The sequence below is a fragment of the Colletotrichum phormii genome (genome assembly GCF_030913505.1).
Source record: "Colletotrichum phormii strain CBS 102054 chromosome Unknown BDP81scaffold_20, whole genome shotgun sequence".
Classification (NCBI taxonomy): Eukaryota; Fungi; Ascomycota; class Sordariomycetes; order Glomerellales; family Glomerellaceae; genus Colletotrichum; species Colletotrichum phormii.
The window spans coordinates 238,580-261,032 of NW_026851462.1; the positions used below are offsets into that span (position 1 = coordinate 238,580).

The following is a 22,453-nucleotide window of genomic DNA, read 5'->3' on the forward strand; positions in this document are numbered from 1 at the left end:
AGTCGGATCACTGCTCATCAAGGAAGCTCACCAACGCCAATTATTGCTGTAGTTGAGCAATTGTCAAAGGGTGCGTAGGCAATGGCGCACTTAATCACTCTTTTGACTGATCGGCTTCGTACCCTTGAGGATGCGAATGTTGCACTTGGTAAGCGCCGGAGGGCTAAAAGGACGCGGGTCCAGCTTGGAGGGGCGCTTAGTATAGAGGAATCTCAGGTTTTGCTTGAAGGGAAACAAAAAGGGAAACGTCCAGCACCTCAAGAGGATGAGGAGGGGGGTCCATCAAAGAGAGCCCAGCCAGCTCGGAGACGCTGTGGTGTGTATAGCGAGACCGGTCATAATGCGCGAACCTGTTCTAAGGATACGGAATTGTTAAATAATTCGAGTAGTAATAAGGAATAGTTAATTCAATGTGTTGTGGTTGTGCAATAGTAAATACCATTACGTGCATGGGAAAAAGTTCGTCGCTGACTGATATTCGTCGCTGACTGATGAACCACGTTATGGCAAATTTGGGTTTCTGTTGGTATCACAGGCGTGATACATTTCCTCATGAGGGTGTATCTTCGGCAACAATCACGTCGATGTCCGTGATAATTGCTGTTGTTGTTCTTCCTATTTACATTGTGGGCAGGGGCCGATCGAAGTAGGTGGAGACGGCCTGGGTGGTTGCCCCACCTTAACCGGCCGTGATGACTAAGCCGGTTGTCCCACTTCGCCCAGGGCAGGCGCCAGCCAGCCCACGATACCTGCCCATTGCTCCTTATCAGCCTTGCTGTTCCGACAGTTTCATACCCGTAGGCGGTGGCTATAATATACGGCCAGTTAAAGGAAAATAAAACCGCCAAAGCCTAAATTCCTACGATCGGATTGGAAGTCCAATTCGGCCGCGAGTAGGGGCAGAGCATGGGCCACCTCGAGGGAGTACAATTAGACCTCGACTACCCACCCAACCTCCGGTTGGAATCTCCCTTTTACTCCTTACGCAGAATCAATCAATACAGAGATATTGATATTTCGTCACCCCCAGGACCCTACGGTTCGAACCAACTTCCCTGTGAAAGGAATACCAACAGAAAGTGTATCGGGGTCTTGATTCAGTGGAGGATCCATTGATTATCAACTGGGGAATGCATTTTGTGTCGCGGTCAGTGATTACTGTTGGGATCTCAAGGTAAGGTGCCTACTTCAACTGCACAAGGTACATGAACCCTACTTATTCAGTAGTCTGGAGTGAGGCCCGGTCTACCATTGTCGTTTGACCATTGAACTCAAAGCCCATTCAATCCGTGCAAAGTGCCATCTGTCTTGAAACTCGGCTGTCAATGCCGCCTTTAGGAAATCAATTCTCAGCCTGTCTCGCCTTTTAGCTATCGCTACGGCCAATCATGCGAGCTAAACAGTCATCAGATGATGAGAGCTTGGGATCTGCCAATAGAGAGCAGCGGGGAAGGTTACAAAGTCGAACTTCAGATGATCTTGATCCTTGAAAACCTTGGGATGTCAGGCAATCGGCGTCGGTACTCGGTGAACATTCTTGACCGAAGCGGTAATCTCGGGTATCTGGATTACCGAGTCGCTGGAATCAGGCAGTAATATTAAGAGCTTGTCATTGGACTTCTTTGGTACTAAGACGCTTGAAGAGGAGACTGCCCGGCTATACACTCAGATGCTGGTCTGTAACAACCTTCTTGATTGATGAGAAGTAGGATACGGCAAGTGTTCATGCTTACTTCGTACTACTCCTATCGGTTGTATCTCGGAATTTCAACATCGCAACAATGAGCAATTCCGCCGCACAGCCTCCTTTCAAAGTGATCGTTGTTGGCGGGGGTCTCGCCGGCAGCCTTCTGGCGAACGGGCTAGCCCGACACAACGTCGACTTCGAGGTTTATGAGCGACAGGTGAAGAAGTCGAAAAGAGAAGGTTATCAGATCCGGTTGGGCGAAGCTACGTTCATAGGCATGCGGGCATGCCTTGATCAGGACCTCATAGACTCGATCTTCAAGCACTTTGGCCGGTCGGCATCATCACAGGCACCAATTTTGTACGACAAGCACTTTCGTAAGATTTTTGAACCAGGAAGAGATCCGAATTACACGCAGTCATCGCCTATCAGCCGCGTTATCTTACAGGATGCTCTTCGCGAGCCGCTCGATAGAATGGGCAAGATTCATTATCAAAAGAAATTCGTGGATTACAAGATCCGTCAGAAACCCGGGCGCGATGTTGTGGAGGTGATCTTCGATGACGGCACCTCTGATATTTGCGACATTTTGATTGCTGCTGATGGCAATAACTCACGTGTAACTTACCCAAGGCTCCTACATTCGTCAAATTGGTGATATTTGCTCACTCTCCCTAGATCAATAGTCTCTTGGGACTGAACAATATTGAAGAATTGACTTCTTTCAGGTCGTTCTTGACTAGATGCGATGTTCCTTTGTCAGTCTGCCGCCGGCTGTCACCAGATCTCAGTTCACCCGTTGTTACCTTGCATGATGGCAAGACGCTATATTTCCAAGGTAATGCCTCACAATGACTAAGTCTTCTCAGCTCAGACCCAAATTGATGGTCGTCTTTTTAGTCTATTTGCCCGGTGATATGACAGCTCGTCTTCAAAACTCGGACACAGAAAATGAAGAAAAGCTAGCGTCATGCATGCTCGGTGTTGGATTCTTCGTCAACCGCATGGTAGCTACATGCAGCTTTGAGGCTTTGTCTCATGCAGGAAAGTGGGATGCTGTTGACCAGCTCTTTGAAGACTGGTCTCCAAAACAGTAAGGGTTCCACGAAGGCTTCACAGGCTTCGGATTGGGCTTCTATGACTGACCTGGTTTGCTCCACAGTCGAGATATCATCGGGGTCTTCCGGGGTCAGGAGATGTACTCTGGAGCTCCAAGAGTGTCTTCCCGTCCGTCGATGAACTGGCGTAAATCAGTTGCATCAGCAAGTGACAAACGTCTTGGGAACCCTCACGTCTGGCTCATAGGAGATTCCATGCATTCCATGTTTCCTTCGAGGTAAGTAAGTCGAAAAGTGAAGAAAAACTCTCAACTTGGCTGATAACATGAACAGGGGAATGGGCGGCAACCAAGCCATGCGAGATACAGCTGATGCCTTGCCGTTACTAGTTCGCTTGGCAGAGACGGCACGAACGGCGGAAGGATTGAACGAGGATGACATATCCAAAGCTTGCGAGATATTTGAAGAGACTATCATTCCTCGAGCCTTTGAGTGGGTAAAGAGGAGCGGAGGCAAGAATCCAATGGTAAGCACCTTGCGACGATGGAACCAGAGAGGGGCTTGCAGTTGCTAATATTCGAAAACCTTTAGACAATCGACACTTCCAGAGTCACCGACCGGACTGTTCTTTACATTCTGTCTTATGCAGTGACAGCGCGGAGGGTATGGCATTGGTTGCGTTCGTGGATAAACCGCATGGTGTTCGGCGTGAGAAACAGGACTTGACAATTAAGTTACTGGTCTTTGAGAACATAGAGAAGGAAGCAAATACTTTGGAGTTTCACAGATTGGACTTTGAATCAAATTTGAGACATTAATTATTTAATACTAGGATTACAGGTAACTAGTGGAACATGTGATTACGCGAATGGCGCATAACGCTTGCCCACCACGGTTCCGTTGCCGATACTGGCATCGGTGTAAATCGACAGGACATCGGTACTGTTCTTGTACTCAACGCCGCACTTCTCAGAGAAGCCAGAGAACTGGGCAACTCTGTCTTGCAAGTACGTGTCAAATCCCTTCCTTGAGCAAGAAGTGCCGGGGCCATCGGCGCAGTCGGGAAGTGGTTGAGGTGCGCTGTTCACCAGAACACGGTAGTAATCGCCGTTGTCGTACCCGTAGGCGCCAGTGCAGTTCAGACGCTCAACGGCAATGTTACCAAGGAATGGCAGGATGCTAGAGGCCTTCCATGCACGGCGGTAGTTGATGCGGTCAAGTGGCATAGTGTCGTTGATGGAGGCCTCGCTGCCACCGAACTCAGAGTTGTTGAATAGACCCATCGCGACGATGACCATAGGAGGCAGCTCACGGTGAGTGAAGCTAACATAGATGTCCTCCTCACTCGCGTCACCCATGAGCAGGTTTGCAGTAGCGTTCAACCAGGGCAGGCCGACATATCCAGAGGCCTCAGCTCCATAACCGACGTTGTAATGGTAGCGTACGTCTTCCGTGTACTCCCACGCGAGCCAATCGTCGGGAGTGAAGAGTTCAAGGTTGCAAAAAGGAGACTTGCCGCGAATGACAGTCTCGTATCCGCAGAGCTGCTGCATGCCAAAGATGTCGTTGGTAGTGAAGTTGAACTCGGGAGCCAGGTCATTGAAGCGGGCGATGATGGGTTTCGTGAACTTTTCCTGGTAGACGGCGGACTGTTTGCTGCCTGCGGAGGAGGAGTAGGCCGGGCAGGCCTTATACGGCGTCAAGCTGTCTGCACCGGACTCCTCAGACTCGTAGATGCTGACGACGTTCATGCTGTTATCATCGGTCTCGAGCCCGCGCACGAGGGACTGCGCAGACTTTTCTGTCCTCTCTGCGGAAGAGGTCCATACCCTCTTGGGGAGTCTGAGCTTGGGGTATCTAAACTCGAGGTCGACGCCGAGTTGAGTCGCTTCAAGTCTTCCGACCCGAGTCAAGATCTCGGCTTCGGCCTCAGATATCGGTGCCTCCCAGCCCGCCAAGAAGTTCAGGTAAGGAATCTTGCTCCATTCGATGCTCGTCTTGTTGCCTAGCTTTTGGAGGAAGGGCTCGATGTACTCTTCGAAGTCAAAGTCGTTTGCGTAGATGGCTGCATGGCGCACGAGATAGGCTGCGCGTTCTGCTTTGCATCCCTGTGGCGCGTCGGGCGATGATTGAGGGTCTTGTGATTCGAAATACGGTGCAATGCCACCAAGATGCGTCAACGGGTTGAAGCTGTAGGTGGAGTACAACGCTGATGCTGAAGAGTAGGCAACAAAGGGCAGCAATTGCATGAGCTTGGAGCTCAGACTCTGTTGGCGAGCCATTGTGTCGCGCAAACGATTGTGATGAGATAAATTCCGCACTTTGGGGGATGAAAATCAGCGTGGAGCAAAACTTAGATTCGTCTAAACATTCTGGGCAGCTGCACAGAGCTCATATAGCTTCCGCTGTATTGACGTTTAGGTCCAATTTGGGTAGCTTCTAGCTGCGTCCAGCCATAAGTGAGATATTGAGGAGCCGGAAAAAGTGGTAAGCCTCCTTTCCCACTAACTTCCCTGTTCTGTTGACGTCAAGAGCAAATGTCTTGAACTAGGCGACTGGCTGGACCGAATGGGCAATGGGGATGGGATGGGGCTCTTAAGTTCCCCACGAACAACCGGCAAGTCGGCTCAAAGCCAAGACGGGAGAACTTGCTGGGCCTGTGCCTGGCCATTTCTACGTCATGGAGGGTGGGAAGATCGCCTCTGTCGAAGCGCTGCGGCTCTTCCGTTGGCAACCACACCGAATTCTACCGAAATGAGCCTGTGTTGATGATTGGCACTTGGATCCTCGGCCGATGCGTTGTGCCGCTAAATGACGGCACTTGTCAGGGGCGTCCGTTGGCCGCGTGGAGCGTCAGCTCAGCGGACCGGAAGTAACGTGGAGAAGACTGGGCGCGGTGCAGACGGACAACCGATGGGCCATGGCGATGAGCCCTTTACCTTGTGCTTTGACAAAAGCCTCGTGGAACGAACACGCTCAAGTTCATTGACGCGTGTAGCCTGCTGTCATCCTGGCTATCCTATCAGCCCTTGTGCTAGACAACTGGCCGAGTCCAGACTTTGCCTACCTTGATGTACTAGTAGGTGTCACGGTGTGTAGAGGCGGTGTGTGTGTGCTGGGCACGCTGGGCTAGCTCTGGCAGCGCAGATCACTGGTATGTCTGATGTGCAAGGAAAACCCCGAGGGTTATGCAGAGCACGCACAGCTCGATCTGCAGCACATTGTCTCTCCTCGGATTATTAGTGCATTGTTTATTTACTCTGCAAGACACACACCTGGACGAACGCTCGTTCATCTATGGACCTCCGACAAATCGATCTGCTCAACAAGTACACATGGAGTCTGTGCTCGCTACTTGCCCTGAAATTGGACGAATGCACAAGCAAATTCTTCCACACTCGATTCTCTGCCACTCACCGATCGCAGCCAAACCGTCGCCGGACATGCAGCCTCAGAACCGGCAAATAATAAGTGCCGCTGACTGAACATGCGGGAAACTTAGACTCGCCTTGCACGTTGCTCCTCGAATAAGAACCATTGCCCAGGGTCGAACATTGAAGCTCCAAACACTCTTCGAACCTTCATGACAGCGAATCTTCGTGACGAGGAACGACCATGTCTAGGATACCAAAGACGGGGTTGCGAACTTGGTTCCACTCGCTCCTGTATCTCAACTCGGTATCTGCTTGTGCTTCGATTTTGAAAACGGCTGGGGGAATTCCTTTGCATCACCGCAAACTACCACATGGCCACCACAAGTTACCACTTAGCCTGTATTTAGGAGAAAAATAACTCAATCATGTCTTGATCAGTAGTTCTCAGAGCGTAGAATTTGCGATATTGTCCGAATGGCTTGTTCGACTCGAGGCAAATCAACGCGATGGATGGGGTTCCCGAAATCTCGGCCGAAATGTCTTCACCTCGCAATCGGGCCCGAACAGGATTTCGGCACCGGCCGGCCCCACATATCGTGAGCTCCGATACATACTACCTTAAGGCGAACACCGGCCCAGACTTCGAGGTACCGACGAGCTCTTCCTTCCAGAGACAAAAACAGTACACCATACACGCAAGGGTACGGGAAACACCCAAGTGCATCGATTCATTGATACCCCAAGCCTCAAGCCCATCGAAGTAACCTTTGCAAATGCTCTGGTGAAACTCAGACATTGCAATCATCGTATAGACGCACTTGAAATAGGCGCTGTGAATTGGTATATGAGGCTACGCGTTGTAGTGTTCTCTTTGGCAGTGTCCGAGAGCATCAAATCCAAGGTAACTGACTCGCTGCAACGACACTGCTAAGCAACTGACTCGTGTGGCCACGTTGAAGCTCTGGACCAGTTTCGTGGCCATCCGGCTTAGCCTGGAGTCCAACTTTTACTTGTTCGACTCTCTACTACACGGTAGTCTATAGACAATTTCAACATGATACACTCGATGCTACGTGGAAGGATGACAGATGTGCTGGAGGCTACTAAGCCATGCCTTCGTCGGATCCTCGAGCAGGTCGTACAATCTGTCGCCTCAAACAAAGCCCAGACAGCATGGGGAGTCGTTACGGCTGCACTACTGTACCTAAACCTGAAGAGGTTCCCATTAGTTTGGCATGTGAGTACCTTAGAGAAAGAAGTGGCCCATGATGTGAAGAGGTCAACACTAACGTTGAATGTTAGCTTCGCGTTTTTAGCCACATCTGGTGGCCGAAGAATGGCCTCTTCGAGCACCAACCCGGAGCCATTTTCCAGCCGGTGGTCACACCTTCTCGCGTTGCTCTGCTTGAGACCGATTACAACTTGCACAAGTCCAATAGCACCTATTTCTCCGACCTGGATGTGGCTAGGACGGACCTTCTCGCCGCTCTGAGAGCTCAGGCAATTGACGGTGGACTGTACAAGGAGTACAAGCAAGGCGTCCAAGTTCTGCTGGCAGGCACCTCCTGCACCTTTAAGAAGGAAATCAAGCCAGGTGCAACTTTCGATATGCAAAGCCGAATACTCACCTGGGATAAGAAGTGGCTTTACGTTGTAACCCATTTTGTAGAAAAGAGGAAGGGGGCCGATTCACCCACTTACCAGCCGTGGAAGGAGGCAGGTAACAGAAGAGCTATCCAGGGTTCACCTATTGTCTATGCGACGGCAATCTCGAAGTGCGTTGTCAAAGCCGGTCGTCTCACTGTGCCTCCACAGAAATTATTCAGGGCGGCAGGAGTTCTTCCGCCTGAGGATCAACCTGAAGGCCCTATTGCAGACACCACACCAGAAGCAGATGAGGTCGGAGGGTGGACTTGGGGCAAGGTTGAGGAAGAGCGTCTGGAAGCATTACAAATTGCTGATAGATTCGCAGGAGGGCTGGATGCGGCTCATGAGAAAGCCCATCTATTGGTTTGATCAGTGACGAAGAATTTCCCTGGAATGCCAACGTCTGCGTTATAGAGACGAAATAGAGTCATCGTGGATGTAGATACAGCGTGTGGTGTGGAACATACATGTAAAATAAGACAGCACGCAATCTGCGTTCTTTGCTGATGCGATAAAGTCAACCTACCCGCTTTTCGCCACCCCAAAAATGCCTCCCAGCCGCCCCATTATTATCCTACCTCAATTGATCAAACCACCACAACAACTGCAATTATCGTCCAAATGCATTCCTTTTTGGTATACTTATTTATCGATATGTCATGGTCGCGTATACCGAAGTTGAAGTCCAACGGGCTCTCGATGCAATTGAAAACGGTCTCTCTGTCAATAGGGCCTCAATTGAGTTCGCTGTTCCAAGATCAACACTACGAAGTCGCATACAAGGAACCCAGAGCAGATCCAGAGGATTTATCGACCTCCAGAGGCTTTCCCCATGGCAGGAGGACAGCCTTGCCCAATGGATTCGTATTCAGCACACTCTAGGTGTCTCTCCAACACATGAACAAGTCAGAGAATTCGCTGAGCGAGTTCTGCGTGCTCAGGGGGACAGCAACCCTGTTGGCAAGAGATGGATCCAAGCCTTCCTGCGAAGGAATCCATCAGTTAAGGTCCAGAGAAGTCGTACCATCGATTCTAGACGTGTTAATGGGGCAACTACTGAGGTGATTAGGCCCTGGTTCCGATTACTCGACATACCAGAGATCAGGGGCATCAAACAAGCCAATATGTATAATATGGATGAGACAGGTATCCTGGAGGGCAAGGGATCCAATGGGCTGGTCTTAGGCAAGGCAGAGACCAAAGCAGTGAGAAAAAAAGAGCCTGGATCGCGTGCCTGGGTGTCGATCATCGAGTGTATTTCTGCTGCTGGCAAATCCATCAACCCACTGATTATATTCAAGGGAAAGTCGGTCCAACAGCAGTGGTTTCCCCTTAAACTTAACCCATATGATGGTTGGGAGTTCACAGCAACAGATAATGGGTGGACGACAGACAACACTGCCCTTGACTGGTTGAGAAAGGTCTTCTTGCCCTGACCGAGCCCCCCCCTCCAGGAGGTCTGATGGGCGAAAGGAACCTCGACTGTTGGTTCTGGATGGGCATGGAAGTCATACGACGACTGAGTTTATGTGGGAGTGCTATAACAACAACGTCTACTTGCTGTTCTTGCCTCCACATACGTCACATGTCCTCCAGCCCCTGGATCTAGCAGTGTTTGGACCTATTAAAACGAGGTTTTATCACACCCGCGACATTACTGTATGGAAAATCCGCCCTTGCAAGGAAACTTTCAATAGGCTCCATGCGCAGTATCAGCCAACTCTGCTCCAGTTCCAGTGTAGCTACCCTGCAGTCATTGACTGGCTTCCTTACCCTCCATTCGTGACTGCCTTGTTCGTTACCATGCGGGTAATCCTTGTCTTGGTGAGGTTATTAGCGACATCGTCGGCATGTACGTTGTCGAAGCTCTACTAAGCGACTTGGTCATTGGCTCGCCTCCTCTGCGGGTCTACATCAAAGTCGTGGATCTCGTTCAAGCGATGGGAACAATTGACGAGGACTCCAGCGAGGGGCCGGCGCCTTTGCCAACGTCTAGGGCCACAGACGCGTTTCTCATTCCCAGTGTTGCCTTGGCCTTCGCGAATCATTTACAGATCGAGAGCCGGTTAGACAGATACAAACTCGATCTGAGGCTTTTCATCAAACATCCCGAGTTCCTTGACAGCGCTGGGGAACTCATGGCACAGGGTGCGCCGCTACAGCCAGACTTTTCATCGTACCTCTCTTTCCCCGCTTCAATGAACAACAAGACGGCCTCTTCATATAGTAACTTCATAGCTTTCACTTGTTTTAACGTATATGAATGCCAAGAATATAGCTACTTGAGAATTAATTCGTCAACTAACGAATTGCCCCTTTCCCGTTGCACCGTGAAAGTGATACAAAAGGTCGTTATATCGCCTTCGGCCGCCGTTCGATGGTGATCCACATTTCCTCGAAGAAACTGACGCCTCCCTTCACTACATACTTCCCAGGCTGTCTCTTGTTGAGTATCTCTGGCTTGAACGTCCTGAAGAATTGAAGGGGTCCTTTCAACAATTCCATCATTGCCAGATCTCTGCCCAAGCAAACTCTGGCTCCGTAACCAAAAGCCATATTATACTTGAGCATCTCCTTCGTCTTCTCCTCACTCTCTAACCACCGCTCCGGTCGGAACTCACTGGCATCGGGGCCGTAGATATTCTCGTCACGATGGACAAGCCAGGGGTTGTAAGTGACTTCGGCGCCTTCAGGTACATGCTTTCCGTACAGCTCCATGCCACCTTTTCCGGCAAGACGAGGAAATATGTTGGGTGCTGAGGGGTTGAGACGCATGGCTTCGCGGATGCACGCGACGTAGAAGGGGCAGTGCTGCTGAACTTCTGCATACTGAGGCATCTCCGAAAGATTACCAGCTCGGGTCTGCTCGTCAATCTCGACCATGAGACGATCGTAAATTTCAGGATGTGTCATGATGTGCATCATAAAAGCCTGGAATGCAGTGCCAGTGGTATCAGCTCCAGCAAGCAAAACGAGAAGAATTTCGGCTTTGATGTAGTCCAGGTCCAGAGGGTTTCCGTCTTCGTCGCGGGCTTCGATGAAACTAAATGGATGTTAGTGGTCGAGCTGATGTTGAATAGGCCATAGGTGATCCTCTATCTGGATACTCACGTCTGGATCAAGTCGATTCGGCCATCTGTCGTCCCTTTCTCGATGTCTTTAAATCTCTGGGCAATTAGACCGTCCCAAATCTCATCAGAGTCCCGATTCCAGAAACCTGTTCCGGCGATGCAACTAAATATTTCCCCAAAAAAGTGCTCTTGACCCAATTCGTGAACGGATAGCAACGCGCTAGGATGCCGAACGGCACGAGGCCATCGTGGAATCCTTGAATAAGTCCCTCGATGTCTTTCCCCTGCTCTATGAAACCGAAAGGCTGCCCAAAGCCGACCTCGGAAACAATATCGTAAGCAAGGTATACCGCCCATGGGGCAAAGTTCATCTTAGTGCCGGAACTGGCGAACGCGTCCAATCTAGAAAATCCAGCGCTCCATGTGCTTATCCAGCAGAGGCTCCATCTTCTGGATATTTGAGAAAGAATAAGGAGCCGCGGCGATCTTTCGGAAGCGGGAATGAACCACATGATCTTGCATGTTGAGCAGCGATTCACTCTTCCCGAAACTGCCAGTGATGTAGTGTTGCGACTTGTTGGCGTTCCGGTGGTAAATCTCCGGCAACTTGGTTGCGTCGCTTACGAGCAACATGGTGGGCGTGATACGAATGACAGGTCCTGAGGCCGTACGTCAACCTCCAGAATACTTGGAACACTTTCTAGCCTCATCTTCATTGACCAAGAAGACATTGCTCTTCTCGCTTTCTTGGCGGCTCGGTGCTCACTTACCATACTTCTTGTGAAGCGCCTGATTCACCCGACACTCATCCTCCTTCACATTGTGGTAGGTAATCCAAAGACGAGTGACGGAACCCCAGAATGGGCCGGGAAATTTGGCCAGTGGATGGAAGAAGCGATAATACACAAATTGGTAGAGTACCTTCCACAAGACATAGGCTGCAGAGAGCAGCAAGATATTGCCAAAACTCAGCAGAGCCATCGCGGAGGAAATGACCGATAAGTTGCAAACATAATTGGAAGAAGCTCATTTTTCTGGAATTTGTCTGGTTCATCTTGACTTCACGTTACAGATTCGACCAAAGTCCCCAAATCGCTGATCTGCCTCCGCTTTCAGTGCTGGTTCTGTTTAAGTGGAGGCCTGAAAGTCGGTCTTACTGGGCCTCTTCAACGGCGCCATCGTCTCGTGGGTGAAGAGTGACTGGCATAGTCCGCTTGATGTTGCATCCACTTGGACTTGCTCGGCACCATTCCCCGCCGCTAACAAACGGCCGGCTAACCACAGCGCAGCTAATTCTACTGACGCAACGTAATTGTGGAAACGTCTCGTAGCGAGCTACAGGGACCATGACCGGCATTTATTGAAGGATTGCCATGGTTGTCAGAATGCTGGGGAGTGGTACGGCTGCGCACCTATCAGAAGAATTGATGATCGTTCCTGGCAAGGTCACTGGAGACAGAAGTGGGAGAGAAAGCGTAAACAACGGTTACATGAGCTTGGCCTTTACGCCCGAGATAAGTATGGCGGCCGCCCACAAGTGGCACATGCTCCGGCTTGGAAGTCGAAGGTACGAGGAATTCTCCATCACTCGCTGGACAGGCATGCGAGCCAGATGCCCTCTCGCCTCAAGCATACAACTGTAGTTCAAGTACCCACGTCGAATGCCCATGGAGGTACCGCCTCAAATTCTTCGAACCTGCTTTCTTTCATTATGAAGATGTGGTATGCGATGATTAGAGTACAGCCTGTGAGAGCTTTCGTCTTGAGAATTCTCTCTGTATCCATAGTCATACCCACATATTCGGCCAATATAGCTACTCATCCCGCAGTTACTGGAGCACTGCCATGATACAAGCCATCTTCTGTATCTCTTAACATTCATCAAAGCCCCGTCTGTCAGGTATGTCGTGCTAATGAGAGACCTCGGTCGGATGTGCGACGTGAGGTGGTCCCCATCACCATGCAATCACCTGACCTGTCTCTTTTACCAATTTTCCGGACGTGGAGTCACGGCTCGCTCCATCGATGACCTGAAGAACTCCAGTTACAGAGCTTTCGATCGTATCAAGTCGATTTACATCGAAGTTCCACCTCCTCGCAGCATCTTCACCCATGGAAGTTCGCACAAATCCAGGGTGAACGGCCACACTAACCAAGTCTGGATGTTGTATATGTAACGATTTGACCAGCCAGTTGAGCGCGGCCTTGCTCGGACCATAAGCACCAGATGGAAGAGGCTCTTGTTCTTCGATGGATCCAATTGATGATGTGATTCCGATAAACTTGACGGTGGGGCCGTCCGCCCCCCTCGGTCTGTCCATGAGCGGCCAGAGACCTTGGAATACCATCAAGGGTGCAATCGTGTTGATTTCAAATAGGCTCCTTAGATCCTCGGCAGTGGTTGAAACTGATCGCGATGCTGAGGTGCTTACGGCGGCGTTGCTGATGAGAACATCAACCCGAGTGACGGCACCGCCAGTCGCTGAATCAAAGGCTTTGCGGACGGCGGTGGGATCAGGGGCGACATTCAAGTCAAGCAACAGGAAAAAAAGCTCGCTACTTTCGCCCATGTTTACATCTTGGATGCTTGACTTTAGTGAAGCAGCAGCTTGATCGTTTCTGACGGAAGCAACAATTGTAGTGGATGGTCTCGCCAACAAGGTCTTGACTAGGCCAAGACCAATGCCTTTGTTGGTTCCAGTAACGACATATACGGTGTTCGGCATTGTCGGATATGGATGAGTTTGACCGCAAAGACAGCAAAGTACGCGGCTGGCATATGTTTGTCGCGAAATTGACGATCTAAGTTATCTGGCAAATAGGCACCTTAGTTGGTGCGACGTGGTGATGTGTGGTAATAGGGAGAGTGGACGACAGAGAAGAAGTGAGCCGAATCGCGGGATGCGGCATCCACTCTTAAATAGATAACAATGTTGGAAGGATCGGGGCAGAGAGGGTCATTAAAAATACGTGAACCCTTTAGGGCCAATCCTTCGAGATTAAGTCAACCTACCCGCTTTTCGCCACCCCAACAAACATGGTCTCAAAACATCACCACCAACTACACTCAATTAATCAACTACCTTCCACTGACACTACAATACAGTCACCATTGTCCCTAGGTAAATCGACCCTTGACGAGTCGGCTGGGACTAACGAGACGGTCGCCAGCATCCTCTTGAGCTCTCTTTATGTCGCTGATGTTCGCGAACCTGGTGTTTGGGTCTGTTTGGACAGTCTTCTTCTTCCTTGGAGCCATGCGGTCAATTCGAGCCTGGAGCAGTCGGTTTCGGTGCTCAGATGTGGCCAATAGGTAGTCCTTCTCTCCAAAGCCCTTTTTGATCTTGCGGAACAGTAGTCGTCGAGTGTTGTTGTCTGGACTGAGCTCTGTGAATAATCTCAAGTGCTGGCTGAGCTCTACAGCCTGCCTGGGAGTTGACCAGTCAACAATAGACGTCGATGATACCCAGTCAACGGGTTCTCTAGGCTTGCTAGTCACTGCCTGCTCTTTTGCAGTATTGTTTGATGGAGTGGCAGCGCTGGAGAGCATCAGTGGGTTGGTTAGAGGGTGGTCCATGTTAACTGGCCATAGTCCAGTTGCTTTCCAACCACTTCGTATATTAGATGCTGTCAAACCAGCTAAACGAGCTGTCGCATAGCAGTTCAAGAAGTGCAGCTTTCCAACGATAGTAGAATTGTCTACTATTTCGATACTTCCAAGTGCTTTTCTGTAGGCGGTCTTTATAAGGTCACAACCCCGGGTGAATGATGCATGAGAAGGAAATGGTGAGATGCTTTAGAGAGTTTCTCCCCGAGTTACGTGAGCGTCATAACTGGCCACTTGGCCCCGATGACTAATACTTTCCACTACCTTACACTTTCTTCAGAATTTAACTTAATTCTATTGCCAGGTGCGACACTATTAACTTAGGCGCCTTTGACTTAGGTCACGTAGGGATCGAGGCCTTAATTAGGCCTTAGAGGGACGGGCCCCAAGCCGTTCTTCGACCGTCTTCAGCTCCCTCATGGCAGCCCGCATGTCCAACACCGCGGCCCTAGGTAAGGTCTTCAGAGGCCTTCGAGGGCTTCTCCCATACCCAAACAAGTCATTCAGCGCTGCCTTTGTCCCCGAGATTCCACGCACGGTATGTTCCCAGTCACCTTTTGCAAGAATGGCCTGCATTTCACGCGCCTCCTCCACTAGTCCCTCTTGCCACAGATCGAAAATACGGACGCAGGTCCGCGGGGTAACGTTTGCGCCGCCAGCTATCACACCAGTGGCACCTGCGACGAGGGCAGGAAGGATGAAGTCCGCCAGACCCCCGAACAGGGCGTAAGACTGGCGGGATTTCATCGCCGTGGAGACGCGGCTTAGTTTGCCCGTGTCGCCGCAAGTAAACTTCGTCCCCGCAACGTTGGGATGCTGGGATATGCGGCTCAGGAGACCTGAGTCCATCTCAATACCAGCAGATACGGCGGGAAAGCTATACAGGATGATGGGAATCGGTGACTGGTCCGCGACGTCGAGGAAGAAGCTCTCAATGATGTCAGCGCTCATGCCTTTGCCGAAGTAAGACGGTGGCAGAACGAGGGCGTAGTCATTACCAGCACGGCTAGCCTCCGGCAGAGATGAACCGTGCCTCGAACCGAATGCTCAGAGCAACCAGCAATGATGGGTGTCTGCTGGCTGCCGATGCTGTCAAGGGCTTGGCGGGTTTCGCGTATGATTGTGCTTCGCTCCTCGACAGAAAGGTGAGGTGCCTCCCCATTAGAACCCATGACCACAAAGCCGGAGATACCCGCCTTGGAGAGGCGGACAGTGTGTTGACGCTGAGTCTGCGTGTCGATGGTTTCGGTTGTCTCGTCAAAAAATGACATGCTTGCCGCATAGATGCCATGAGGCAATGCTCTTGTGGTGCGTTCCATGCTGTAGTTTATGCAAATGGATGGATAGAGAATAGCGAGAGAAGATAAAGATTCATTCCAGTCGTTGCCATGTAGTATTAATATTTGTGACGATTCGCACTCATGCACGAGTGAATTTCGAGCATGATCATAATATGTCACTAATTGTTGACCAATTCTCACACCTGGTTCAGGTTGATTCCGCCTGATTCAAATTGATCGTATGCACATTAGTCAAACCAGCAGTACGTAAGCCTGATAGCTGGATAGTGGTCTATGGATCGTGCCTGCGATAGAACCTGGAGTAGTCCGCTTGTGAGGGGAACCCGCCGTATTCCCAAGTTGTAGTTAGTCATTCTATCAGTACGTAAGTCCAACATCTGAGATGCTTGCCAAGGCACCATAGCTCCACCACATTGTCCCCGTATCCATGCGTATTGCTCACCTGTACAACTTCATATATGGTACCATAACCTAGCTCTACAGACCAAGGTGACAGACGTATCACAATAACCGCCTGTCAATTTTTTCTAATTGTCGACTCTGGAGTTCAACGGATATTTTACGGTACGGAAGTCGATACCTACAATGTCTCTCTCCATCCGAGCCGAATCTGCCGAAAAGGCAGGCGACGACTTACACATCTGGAAAGCTGTGGGTAATCTCTACCACCCCATTGCCAACCCAACAGGTTTTGCGACTTTAGGTGTGTCGGAGAACACTTTGATGGCTCGTGAGCTATCGGAGCATATGCAAAAACTTTTCAAGTTGCCAGTTCATTCATTTACCTATGGAGATGGCATGACCGGATCCAAGAGGATCAAGGTAGCTCTTGCTGCATTCCTCAACCAACATCTGCGGCCTTCAAAACCCCTGAAGCCAGCGCATTTTAGAATCACAAATGGCTGCAGTTCTGCCGTTGAACATCTTGCCTGGGCCGTCGCAAATACCAGTGCCGCCTTTTTACTTGGTCAGCCCTACTACAACACCTTCGTTCCTGACCTGGTCCTCAGAACTGGCTGCAAGGTCATTCCGGTAGACTTTGGAACCACCGATCCCATGGCCCCTGAGGCAATCAGTCACTACCAACGTGCTCTTGAAATGGCAGCTGCTGCGGGCCAGCGAGTCGCGGGCCTTGTTATCTCGAATCCACACAATCCCATCGGCAGATGCTACTCTCGCGCCAGCCTGCTTAGCCTCATGAGCTTCTGCGGCAAGAACGATATGCACTTCATCAGCGATAAAATCTACGCCCTATCGGTATGGGAAAACAAGGTGGACCAAGGATTCAAACAAGTGCCTTTCGAATCGTGCCTGTCACTCAGTTCAAATGGCTTGCTGGCACCCGACCGAATCCATACAATCTGGGGTATGTCGAAAGACTTTGGCGCGAACGGACTGCGGATCGGGACTGTCATCTCTCAGTCCAATCCGTCTCTGCACAAAGCGTTAGTGGCGGTTGCTCTTTACAGTTCTCCATCTTCTGCATCAGATCACATCGCAGCGAACATGCTCGAAGATGAGAAATGGTCAGACTCATTCATCCGAACAAACAGGATAAGGCTTGCCGACAGGTACGACCTTGTAGTGCGCTGGGCGAACAGCCATGGCGTTCCCTACGCGGCTGGGACGAGAGCGGCCTTCTTCCTCTGGGCTGATCTCGGCAGTGTTTGGAAAAGGCACAATCCTAGAACTGTGAAGGACGAGGAGCTAGATGACTTCATGATGAAACTCTTCCTGGAATACAGGGTGTATGTCTCTTCAGGAAAAGACTTCGGGTCTGAGAGCGTTGGGTGGTTCCGTATTGTGTTCTCTCAGTATGAAGTCCAGTTGCTGACTGGACTGGAGAGAGTTGCTGCCGCACTGAAGTCCGGAGTAACGGTTGAATTATAAAGAGTATCCACGACAACGGAACAATATCACCCGTTTGTAACATGGCAGTCCGTTGTCTCACCCTGTAGGTGCACAACTCAAACGAACATATTGCGTTCTGCTACGCAATTCGCTCCGCTGAAATAGAGAAAAGGTCTCAAAAGTTCACGAGGGTAGTGTGATCCCAGAGCGACTAAGGACATTAAGACGGCCAGAGATTTGTACAGGAAGATTTCTGATAACCGGTTGCGCGATTCAATGGCCAAGTTTACATATCATTCTAAATTGGAAAAGCCGGTAACACCTTGGTCGTGACTTTTTGAGTTTCCCCCCAACATGATAGCGAGGGCTCAACATAGCTGAAGACTACAGGTGGTAGAGTAACCCAGCGGGGAAGGCAAGAGCTGGACGCAACTGTAGTGTTGTTGCATGCAGCCCTTGAATGGGCGGCTATCGGGATACCGAGACGAGAAGGCGCATAGGCAAAGCAACACCTCGTCCGAAGTATTTAGAGATATTTCAAACCCACTCCTATAAAAACCCGATGGCCTCGAAGTTTGCTTATTTTATCACTATCCAAGTAAAACAGTATCCTAAACATCTCGGCTAATGACTTTGAGACCCTCTCGCGAAGCTAAGAGGCTCAAAAGCTCCCTTGCCATTTGAGGCATGAACAAGCGGCTCCTTGATGATTTCCAGTGTCAGTTTCATCTTCTCTTGTCTGATTAGTTCTGGGCAATAACTTACAAATGCAGGCCAGGATGTCTTCGCGTCGTCAAAGTACTTGCTGACAACTTCCTTCCTTCCGTCTAGAAGACGGAGAGAGATCGGCATCCTTTCATCGGGAGATCCCGGCATGAGTCCTCCCTCAAACTTGTCATTGTCAAGTGGAAGCTCTGCATCTGCTGATGGACAGATCTCAAATGTCGACAGAATGCGCATAATGGCGATAGATAAAGATCGCTCAGCGAGGTGGTACCCCGGGCAAGCTCGACGACCTGAACCAAATGCAAAATGATCCCGCTTGGTTGCATCGGCCAAGTTCATGCTCTGGATGGATGTAGTAGTATCTTCTTGGTAACGTTCGGGAACAAAACTGTCTGGGTCGTAGTGTCGCTTCTCGTCATGGCCGATCGCGTATGCATTGAGGTGGAGCTCTGCCCCCTTTGGAATACGATATCCCTCGTAGTCGATATCTTCTTTGGTTACGTGAGGATGGCCTAGGGGCACGGGAGGTCGCCAGCGCCAAGTTTCCTTCATGAGACATCGAACATATGGAATCTCGTGGAGGTCTTCGTACACTGGCATCCTGTCTCCGACGACTTCAAGTATCAGCTTGCGCGCCTTCGATTGCACGTCCGGAAAGAGAAGCATAGCCTCTAGGAAGCTCCAAGTAGAAATAGCGCTAGTGTCGGCACCACCGAGGACAAGACCCAAGGCCGTAAAGGAAGCCTCCTCGAGGGTTTCAAAACCTTGCAAATCGCCACTCGAGACGATGCTTGGTAGGAAGGCTTTTTGTGAGACGCCTTTTAGTTTCTCTTCCCGTATTCGTTTCACCTTCTCCATGCAGAATCTTACATCGCGATGGAAACGTTCACGGTCTCTCCTCTCCCACGGCTTGAAGGCTAGCGGCAGGCGATCCAACAAGGGAAAGGTGTCGACATAGCTAACTCCCGGAAGTGTTCCCAGTATCAAGGCGACACCCGTCTCATGGATGTCGTCTATAACGCGATCTTCATTTTCTGGTACGTCCATGCCAAACATCTGTAGGGAGAAAACGCTGTACGTGTAGCGCAGTATCGTTCTGAATAACTGCTCATGCGGCACTGTCTGCTCCGAATTGGCAACTTGCGACAGAAACTTTGCCGATTCGTAATGAAGGTACGGCAGAATGTCGTCAGCACGCGCAGCGCCAGTGAGACTCGAGTTGACCGTTTTCCGATGCTGCTTCCACCTAGGTTTCGCAGCATCCAGTAGCAGTACGTTCCAGTTGTTGGTCATGTGCTCACTGCTGGAGATCCAGCGAGGTCTACCGCTGGTTGTAGCCGACTTTTTATCCATGACAGCTTTGACGACCTTGTCGCTGTTGAGGTAGTAGGATTCCTGAGAACCGAATGAAACTCGAAAGATTTCGCCATGCTGCTTGGACCATCGTCGGAATAGGTGGTGCGTGTTACCCTCTTTGGCGTATTCCACCAAATCAACCAGGTTGCCGATGAGCGGATAGCCCTTTGGGCTGGGTGGCAGTGGAAGACTCGATTTCTTTCGTAGCGGTCCATGGAGCAGTAGTGGAAGAATCAGTACCACTGAGACCAAGGCCAAAGCAAGAGCGCCTGGGGGCTGCGCCGTAAAGGTGGCGTAAAAGCGGGATGGCTCGACTAAAGACATGTTGCCATTGGAGTGATGGTACGGGATACGATGCGGAATCTGCAGTGGTAAGCAAGAACCTTAATTTGCATCATTGCGGACCTCAGTGCTAAATAGTTCATAATCTTAAGTGAAAATTTTAAACACGATGCATTTAACTTTGGTTGATACCCTAGATATTGCCATGCGCAAGAGAGGACGGGAGCATTTGAACCCCACACTTTCCTCACAAGTGCCGAGCCGCACTGTGGGATCCCGACGACATAGCGTGTGGGCGATAAAACATTGAGCGGCACTGGTATATTTCGACTCCCTTGAAGTACCCAAAGTACTTGTGTACAATACAAGAAATAAGCGAAAAGGGTTTCCGGCCAACTAGGAAGAGCAGTAGAGATCATAGCCAGGGAGGGCGAAAGTAGTGATAGTGATGACAGCAGTAGAGTTTCTACTGGTGGGCGCGATCCGGCAGAAGGAATGAAAGTTGTCAAGACTCAGGTGTGGGATCCCGACATAGTTGCGGGCCACTACCCTGGGCATTGACTACGATTGATCCAGGGGCCTACGCTTGTTCCGGGTTTCCGCCGTGCCAAGCCAGATTCAGTCCGTGGGTTGTGGGATCCCGATATGTCTATCGGCCGACATCCCGGGCACATCATGTGTCCGATTCAGACGCCCACAGGGGTCCCTCAATCTGGCGGCGAATTCTTGACACCTGGACGAGGAATTGAGTTGCAACGTCAAATCTCTATCATCCCAATGTAATGCCTCCGTACATGCCGTCGTCGGTATCGCCCATTCTTTGCCTTCCGATAGTCTGGAGGAATCAAATGGTAGAGAACATCGACATAGCCCAATTTCGCAGTGCAGGTTGTCGTTGAATTTGTTTTCTCCCAGGATGAAGTGCTATAGGCGAAGGCTTGACAAGTCCAGCCTCAAGGTCAGCCAGCAGGAGTACCCTATGGCTCAATTTGACTTTCAAATGAAAGCCCAGAATCCACGGAGGGATCTAGAAGCTGTTCAAAGTGGTGACTGAACAAATTCCGTCGGAGGCAGAAATCCCACGAGACTGACCTGGACAAGAACTTAGTTAGTAGTCGCGCCGCGTGAATTCAGGATAGCATAGACCAAGTGAAGCACTCAGTTCGGGCCGGTGGAGTTCTCGGGATGGTGTGGATCGCATGCAATGGTAACCTTGCGTTGGGACGGAGTCGGGATCCCACTTTGTCCTCAATCTATGAATGGGACGTCTATTCCCAGGTATTAGACAACAGAGACACTACGAAAGCAGTAAACAAGCAAGAACAACTGTTTACTACCTGCTTAATTGAATTTCAACTATGGGCCCGCAACCAATCGATAGACTTGAGTTGCCCTCTGGCACGACGCATCGACCGTACTCGCTAGCACAACTCTCTGGCGAAATAATCCACGTCCCTTTGTCAAAATCGATTGTCCGTCTTCTAGTCACTGGAGAAGAAACCGATAAGGCGTTTGCAGTTGTAGCTCTCGCTGGTAGCGGCAGTGATCCCATTGGGTTCCATTGCCATCGGGAAGCTCATGATACATTCTTATGTCTCAGAGGCTCTGTCAACATTTGGGCAGGAGACAAATGCAGAACTCTGGGGCCAGGAGATTACGGAAGTGTTCCTCCAGTGAGTAAATTACACTTACACTTCCGTCCCTTCCACTAAAATCTGTCCAAGAACACAATTCACCAGTACCAAGTTCTTGGGGATCACTCCGAGTTCACTGGTTTGATTTTCCCTGGCGGATGGGAAGAATTCTTCAGAGATCTCGGAGAACCCTGGTCGGGACCTGTCTTCCCCTACACGGACGATCGAAACCCACTTGATGTCCTTGTACCAAAGCTTCAGTGGGCACACGGGAATCACGATGTGGTTCTGGTGCCAGAACATCCTTTTATTGAACCCCGACCATGGCCCGAAAATGAGGATGATAGTCTACCTGGCACCTTGGAACCTTACTTCCTGAAGAATGATAGGGGCACCAAGTACCTCGTGGGAGGGCTCATCATGAAGCCGTTGGGTACCACGGCTGAGTCTGCAGGAAAGTTCTCTATCGCGAGCATAGGAGGTTCATCTTACCACAAAGGCGGCATCTTCGATTCTACTTTCATCAAGTTTCAGGGAGTTCATCATTGCTTCTATGTCACTGACGGCCTCGTAGAGGTAGAAGTTCGGGGTGCTGTAAATGGGATATCACAACTCTCCGCCGGCGAGTCAGTCTTCATACCTGCGGGTCTCGAGTTTCGGTTCCGGTTCACAAGCAAGTTCCCACAATTTTATGTCTTCTGCAATGCAGGTGGCCTGGTTGAGTTGCTCCGGGACGTTGGCAGAGAGTTTGCCGAACCTGTACCTCCGAAGACGGCTGAAGCTTGGGATGAGGCGAAGCTGAAGAGTCAGGACCTTCAAAAATCACTCGACTACTCGTTACATAATTGAGTTGAGATTC

At 50.4% G+C, this 22,453-nt stretch overlaps 10 protein-coding genes across 10 annotated transcripts; 5 read left to right on the forward strand and 5 right to left on the reverse strand.

Annotated features, from left to right (window-relative positions):
• Nucleotides 1-1,781: 1,781 nt before the first annotated feature.
• On the forward strand, nt 1,782-3,471 carry BDP81DRAFT_452824 (uncharacterized protein; the record flags this gene model as incomplete). Its single annotated transcript, XM_060592780.1, has 6 exons — nt 1,782-2,306; nt 2,366-2,525; nt 2,588-2,780; nt 2,850-3,023; nt 3,079-3,271; nt 3,337-3,471. 6 exons carry the CDS (start codon nt 1,782-1,784, stop codon nt 3,469-3,471), a joined length of 1,380 nt encoding a protein of 459 aa, XP_060441347.1.
• A 134-nt stretch (nt 3,472-3,605) lies between these two features.
• Nucleotides 3,606-5,027, reverse strand: BDP81DRAFT_463897 (histidine acid phosphatase; the record flags this gene model as incomplete). Its single annotated transcript, XM_060594079.1, has 1 exon — nt 3,606-5,027. The coding sequence occupies one exon, from the start codon at nt 5,025-5,027 to the stop codon at nt 3,606-3,608; it is 1,422 nt and encodes a 473-aa protein (XP_060441348.1).
• A 2,173-nt stretch (nt 5,028-7,200) lies between these two features.
• On the forward strand, nt 7,201-8,135 carry BDP81DRAFT_463898 (capsule polysaccharide biosynthesis protein; the record flags this gene model as incomplete). Its single annotated transcript, XM_060594080.1, has 2 exons — nt 7,201-7,356; nt 7,422-8,135. 2 exons carry the CDS (start codon nt 7,201-7,203, stop codon nt 8,133-8,135), a joined length of 870 nt encoding a protein of 289 aa, XP_060441349.1.
• A 1,406-nt stretch (nt 8,136-9,541) lies between these two features.
• On the forward strand, nt 9,542-10,030 carry BDP81DRAFT_303074 (uncharacterized protein; the record flags this gene model as incomplete). The annotated part of the gene is made up of 1 exon (XM_060583141.1): nt 9,542-10,030. A coding segment is annotated over one exon (489 nt), but the record flags the coding sequence as incomplete, so codon positions are not given.
• An 88-nt stretch (nt 10,031-10,118) lies between these two features.
• Nucleotides 10,119-11,818, reverse strand: BDP81DRAFT_463899 (flavonoid 3',5'-hydroxylase; the record flags this gene model as incomplete). Its single annotated transcript, XM_060594081.1, has 5 exons — nt 10,119-10,809; nt 10,878-10,957; nt 11,002-11,208; nt 11,345-11,496; nt 11,608-11,818. 5 exons carry the CDS (start codon nt 11,816-11,818, stop codon nt 10,119-10,121), a joined length of 1,341 nt encoding a protein of 446 aa, XP_060441351.1.
• A 699-nt stretch (nt 11,819-12,517) lies between these two features.
• On the reverse strand, nt 12,518-13,669 carry BDP81DRAFT_435638 (short-chain dehydrogenase/ reductase). The gene has a single exon (XM_060591071.1). The coding sequence runs from the start codon at nt 13,561-13,563 to the stop codon at nt 12,793-12,795; it is 771 nt and encodes a 256-aa protein (XP_060441352.1). The 5' UTR covers nt 13,564-13,669; the 3' UTR covers nt 12,518-12,792.
• Nucleotides 13,670-14,807: 1,138 nt separating this feature from the next.
• BDP81DRAFT_483689 (uncharacterized protein) lies at nt 14,808-15,920 on the reverse strand (the record flags this gene model as incomplete). Its single annotated transcript, XM_060595073.1, has 2 exons — nt 15,485-15,920; nt 14,808-15,455 (listed from the first exon to the last, which is right to left on the reverse strand). Exons 1-2 carry the CDS (start codon nt 15,761-15,763, stop codon nt 14,808-14,810), a joined length of 927 nt encoding a protein of 308 aa, XP_060441353.1. The 5' UTR covers nt 15,764-15,920.
• A 410-nt stretch (nt 15,921-16,330) lies between these two features.
• BDP81DRAFT_397657 (pyridoxal phosphate-dependent transferase) lies at nt 16,331-17,635 on the forward strand (the record flags this gene model as incomplete). The annotated part of the gene is made up of 1 exon (XM_060588353.1): nt 16,331-17,635. The coding sequence occupies one exon, from the start codon at nt 16,331-16,333 to the stop codon at nt 17,633-17,635; it is 1,305 nt and encodes a 434-aa protein (XP_060441354.1).
• Nucleotides 17,636-18,138: 503 nt separating this feature from the next.
• Nucleotides 18,139-20,002, reverse strand: BDP81DRAFT_381283 (cytochrome P450; the record flags this gene model as incomplete). Its single annotated transcript, XM_060586881.1, has 2 exons — nt 18,139-18,298; nt 18,362-20,002. 2 exons carry the CDS (start codon nt 20,000-20,002, stop codon nt 18,221-18,223), a joined length of 1,719 nt encoding a protein of 572 aa, XP_060441355.1. The 3' UTR covers nt 18,139-18,220.
• Nucleotides 20,003-21,318: 1,316 nt separating this feature from the next.
• BDP81DRAFT_327959 (RmlC-like cupin domain-containing protein) lies at nt 21,319-22,443 on the forward strand (the record flags this gene model as incomplete). Its single annotated transcript, XM_060585177.1, has 2 exons — nt 21,319-21,633; nt 21,685-22,443. The coding sequence occupies 2 exons, from the start codon at nt 21,319-21,321 to the stop codon at nt 22,441-22,443; spliced, it is 1,074 nt and encodes a 357-aa protein (XP_060441356.1).
• Nucleotides 22,444-22,453: the final 10 nt, after the last annotated feature.

Excerpts from the sequence above, each read along its gene's own strand:
- BDP81DRAFT_435638 (XM_060591071.1), bottom strand. The coding sequence starts at position 13,563 with ATGCCGAACACCGTATATGTCGTTACTGGAACCAACAAAGGCATTGGT.